The sequence below is a fragment of the Pristis pectinata genome, chromosome 17 (genome assembly GCF_009764475.1).
Source record: "Pristis pectinata isolate sPriPec2 chromosome 17, sPriPec2.1.pri, whole genome shotgun sequence".
NCBI classification, from domain to species: domain Eukaryota; kingdom Metazoa; phylum Chordata; class Chondrichthyes; order Rhinopristiformes; family Pristidae; genus Pristis; species Pristis pectinata.
Window position 1 is genome coordinate 23009848 of NC_067421.1, and position 5577 is coordinate 23015424.

Here is a 5577-nt window from a genome sequence, read left to right on the forward strand (position 1 = left end):
TCTGGCCCAGAGATCCAGCGGGAGTTCCTCTTATTTGCATAGAGGCGCAGGTTTCAAATCCGACCCAAAAAAATATCTTTTCAGCTTCAGGCATCAAAGAGCCTTTTCATTTATTAGCAACAGAATTATCTTAGTCGATTGCTGGTTTCTCTCTCTTGCTCACTCTCTCCCCCTCTCTCCCAGAGATGGTGCAGTTAGGCAGCCGATTGTCTTCCAGCTGAACTCGGATAGGAAGCTGTTTAAAAGAAGATAAAGCACTCAAGGGAATAGGCAGCTTTACAAGTGTAAAATAGCCTAAATAAATATGTGGAGGTTTAGGAACAATACTAAAGGCCTACATTTAGAAACTTTTTTCCACATTAGCTGAATCTGGGAGTATTTTACCCAGGGTAAGGTCTCTGGCTAATAAACTGCGATAGAAATCTGTCTCTGCTGGGTTAAGTGTACAAACTGACTCTCGTTTTATGTGACCGCTCTCTCGCTCCTAAGTTTCTGAAGTTAAAGAAACCAAGTTGAAGATGGTTTGTGTCTTTTAAGAGATCGTTCGCCTTTTCCTCTCGACCTGATCTGTGCTGCACCCGGGGTTTATTTATCCTCGGTCAATAGAATAAAGGATCTGTTGCTATGAAATGAGCAGACGCCCACACCGGTTGGAGGGCAATATTTGGGTATGCACGTCACTAAATTAAGAGAAAAAGTGGCGGAAATTCACAACATCACATGAATGGCGGGACCCAAATGCTTGTTTGTACAATCCGCTGATGATCCCTCCCACCCTCTCTCTCCCCCTCTCTCTCGCTGCTCTTTTTTTAATGCCCGGGGTTTTCGCAGTCGCCCCGCCCCCTTTTAGCTCACTTTGCAGTTGCTACCGAGAGAGCCGCCCCTTTTCTCTCTCTCTCTCTCTCTCTCTATTTACTTCCTCGTACCTGGGTCCCGCAACTGCACACAGCAACGCTCCGATACAAGCCCTTGGACTTACAGTGAGAGTGCAGAGAGGCGATCGGCTGCCGTTTATTCCGGTTCTCTTCGTCCTGGGGGCTCAGCCTGTGGATTTCTAGCCGCGCTGCTGCTCCCTCGCAGTGCCCTCCCCAACTTCGGCTCCACCTCCCGCCCAGAACCACACGTCCAGGCAGCGGCGGGGACGGCGCAACCACTGCCAACCGGACCAAGTTTGGTGTAAAGTTCATCCCAAGGCACCATCGGACCAGAGGCTAACTTGCTCCCGGGAAAGGGCTGTGTTGTGGGGGAGGGGGGGTGGGGGGTGGGAGGGAGGGGTTGACATGAGGTCGCCGGGGACGGTGAGCTGCCTATGTGCCTTGGCTGCCTGGCTCACCCTCTGCGCCTCCGCCATCAGTTCCATGGATCCGGAGCGCTCGGAGCGGGAGGGCAGATGTCAGCCCATCGATATCCCCATGTGCCGGGACATTGGCTACAACATGACCCGCATGCCCAACCTGATGGGCCACGAAGACCAGAGGGAAGCGGCCATCAAGCTGCACGAGTTCGCGCCGCTGGTAGAGTACGGCTGCCACAGCCACCTCAAGTTCTTCCTGTGCTCCCTCTATGCGCCCATGTGCACCGAGCAAGTGTCCACCCCGATCCCCGCCTGCAGGGTGATGTGCGAGCAGGCGCGCCTCAAGTGCTCGCCCATCATGGAGCAGTTCAGCTTCCACTGGCCCGAATCGCTGGACTGTAGCAAACTGCCCAACAAGAACGACCCCAACTTCCTCTGCATGGAAGCCCCCAGCAACGGTTCGGACGAGCCGGGCCGAGGTGCCAGCGCCCTGCCGCCCATCTACCGGCCGCACCCGAGGGGCGGGGGCTCGCAGGACCCCTTCCCCTTCCCCAAGGACAGTCCCGGCAAGGCGGTCTGCGAGAACTCGCACAAGTTCCACCGGGTGGAGAAGAGCGCGTCCTGCGCGCCTCTCTGCTCGCCCAGCGTGGACGTGTACTGGGCCAACCACGACAAGGGTTTCGCTTTCATCTGGATGGCTGTCTGGTCCATCTTCTGCTTCTTCTCCAGCGCCTTCACCGTCCTCACCTTCCTCATCGACCCCCAGCGCTTCAAGTACCCCGAGAGACCCATCATCTTCCTCTCCATGTGCTACTGCGTCTACTCGGCGGGCTACATCATCCGCCTCTTCGCCGGAGGGGAGAGCATCGCCTGCGACAGGGACAGCGGCCACCTCTATGTCATCCAAGAGGGGCTGGAGAGCACGGGTTGCACCATTGTGTTCCTGGTGCTCTACTACTTCGGCATGGCCAGCTCGCTGTGGTGGGTCATCCTGACACTCACATGGTTCCTGGCGGCTGGCAAGAAATGGGGCCACGAAGCCATTGAGGCCAACAGCAGCTACTTCCACCTGGCCGCTTGGGCGATCCCAGCCATCAAGACCATCATCATCCTGGTGATGAGGAGGGTGGCCGGAGATGAGCTGACCGGCATCTGTTACGTGGGGAGTATGGACGTTAACGCGCTGACCGGCTTTGTGCTCATCCCCTTGGCTTGCTACCTGATCATTGGCACCTCCTTCATCCTCTCCGGCTTCGTGGCGCTTTTCCACATCCGACGCGTCATGAAGACCGGCGGGGAGAACACGGATAAACTGGAAAAGCTGATGGTGAGGATAGGAGTCTTCTCGGTGCTGTACACGGTGCCCGCGACGTGTGTCATAGCCTGTTACTTCTACGAGCGCCTCAACATGGACTATTGGAAGCTCCTGGCCACTCGCGAGAAGTGCAAGGCGGGCAACCACTCCGACAACCTAGACTGCACCATGAGCAGCTCCATTCCAGCTGTGGAGATCTTTATGGTAAAGATATTCATGCTGTTGGTGGTGGGGATCACCAGCGGCATGTGGATCTGGAGTTCCAAGACTCTGCAGTCTTGGCAAAACATCTGCAGCAAAAGGTTCAGGAGAAGGGTCAGGAGGAAGCCCGCCAGCGTTATTACGAGTAGTGGAGGGGGGTCGTACGGTAAAGCTCGCCCTCCCTTGAAAGTGCACGGGAAATATGAGCCCGCGCTCCCACCAACTTGTGTTTGACAGAAGGAGTTTGTCTAATCTGCTCCTTCTTACGTATGTACTGGCTGGTCTGGGAGGCATGTTGGCCCTACAGAGGGGCAGCCCGCAAACAATGAGCAACTCACCTTAAGTGAAAATGCAAGAAGAAATAGTTTCCATTATTGGCAACACAGCTGGCTTGGGCTGGATGGCGAGGTTCAAGGAAAGGTTAAACTATAGGAGGAACCTGTGGCGTCTCAAATATTTGGAACCAGAAATCAGAGACGTCTGTTTCCACAATGTATGTTCTGCTGTAATTTTGGAAATGACTAACACTTCAATCGTCATCGGACCCCCGGCTCAGCAGCTAACATCTTTTAACATGAAGTTTTCAGGGATAAGTAGGGACTCTTCAAAAGGTTCAGTATTTTGTCGATGAGCAATATTCTGCCGAAGATGGGCTCCTTTAACAATGTGCAATAGTTTTTTCACTCTCTCCCTCTCTCGCTCTCTTTCCAACAATCAGCTGCAGATAAAAGACTTACAAAGAATCTCCATCTGACAAAAGAACCTAGAGGTATGGGCGACAGAAGTTCTTTAATGACACATTTTGCTTTCTGATGGAAATCAAGCCAGTGTCAGACAAGTTGAACTGATTTGTAAACGGGCGATTCAAAGAGACCCACGAAGCTTATCGACTCGTCTCATTGTAAAGCTAATTCTAGCCATGAATAGATCAACAAGCACTAGATAAAACAAAGAGCTGTATGGCAGGGAGCCTCTGCGGTTGTGTAGCTCTTCGCGTGCTTTATGAAGCACATTTGTACATATTTGTAAAATATAATTGTCGTCAAGTTCGTCTATTTTATAAAATAAAATGTTTCTTTAGTTTGGCAGAGAGCGACTGAATATGTGACTATTCTTAAAAGGCAATCAGGTTAATGGCAGACTGTCTCAAAAAGGCAATGCCGGGGGTTAAACTGCAAAGCTACTGCCTGCTAGACTTGATTTATTGCTGCTGCGTAAAAGCGAAATATTAAAGAAAAGGACAGGTCAGACCTGTTGTGAACGGAATTTGCGTGACTTTAGTTAATTAGAGTTGTAAGTTGATGGCGCTGCGGCAATGTTCAATTCATATTAACTATAACATAATGACATAGTTTAAAATGTTTCTAACAAGTATAGTGTTTTACTAAATACCTGGTCAGACCGGCTATGAAGTGAATCAATCGACACTGATTTATCTAACTACTCCCAACGCTCACAGCAAGATTCACTCCCAACTGTAGATTCTGCCATTTAAAAAAACATGTATCAGTGTGAGGAACCGGCTCAACAAAAAGTCTGCTAATTCGTTCTGTTGCAAAACTTGAAGCGTAAACCTACTTTTAAATGTTTTCCCTGAGAATGACAATTGCTGAAAGTGTAAAATTGTTTAAAAAGACGCAGTTTACGCGTGCACATACTCCCACCTAGCATTTTAACTGCAGAAGTTTAGTTGATTCGGCTGCCACACAATATCACCAATGAAATGGTGAATGGTCGGCAAGAAGCATCTTGATTTAATCTTGGGAAAAGTCGAACGCCTGTGAAGTCCTTGTAATTAAATAGTTGGCTTATCTTAATGATTGTTGAGACTGTTAGTGTTAAATCTATCGCTTGGTGTGGGAGTAGATGAAGAGGGGGCCCGAGATGAGATGTAAGGCATGTTGACCCAGAAGCACTGGAATTGTGGGTTGCATATACAGTCAACTGAAGGTGAAGACGAACAGCGGCCCTAACTCTCAGGAGAGCCCTCCCCAACTTCCTGAGAGCACTGTCTTTATATCCGCAGTCTATGTAAATATATACTTTGAACTTGACAAGCTTGAATGAAAGAGACTGTTGTCTGAGTTTGTTTTGGGTCCCTTTTTGCCTTCTAGTTTGTTTGGATCAATCAACTTATCTTTCTCTGACCTATGCCCTTTCAAAGAAGAAGCCACAGTTTGCACAAAGTACTGAGGGGAACAAAGTACTGAGGGGAAAGGGGTTTCGCAGACGAGCATTCAGTACCGATGAGGTAGCGAAAGTCCCGTCGGAAAGTGGTAGGGTGGGGACAAAGTTTCCAAAACACCCAGCAATGTAGTTTTTCAGCGATAGTGTCGGGACCTGTTTTTTTGTGTGAAGGGAGGGTGTTTCCGCACTCTCCCAGCCTCACTCGAATCATTTGCATTCAATGATAACAAAATATCTACAGAGTTTTAAATGAGGTGAAATCTGTTCCACGTTGCGTGCTGTAAACAGTCTGCTTTTTTTTGAGCCCACGATTTTGATTAGACAGTATTTCTGGTTCCTTTGATCACACGTGACAGGCTGGGAGATCTCCCCAGCCCTATGGCCCGAAGCTTGCAGGAACACCTGTTTGGAAATCTAGATTGTGCCAGGTCCCAGCTGCCTCCCTCGCAGCACTGTCAGAGCCTGCCTGGGGAATAAAAAAAAACTTAGGTGCAACTTCAGGCAACGTTCAATGCACCCAAAGAAATGTTTGCTCCTTGCCAGACTATCTACCGTCCCATTCAGACCTTGCATCGAGATC

At 49.8% G+C, this 5577-nt stretch overlaps 1 protein-coding gene across 1 annotated transcript; it reads left to right on the plus strand.

Moving 5' to 3' along the window:
• The first annotated feature begins 1281 nt into the window (after positions 1–1281).
• Positions 1282–3902, plus strand: LOC127579571 (frizzled-10-like). Its single transcript, XM_052032448.1, has one exon. The coding sequence runs from the start codon at positions 1359–1361 to the stop codon at positions 3042–3044; it is 1686 nt and encodes a 561-aa protein (XP_051888408.1). The 5' UTR covers positions 1282–1358; the 3' UTR covers positions 3045–3902.
• Positions 3903–5577: the final 1675 nt, after the last annotated feature.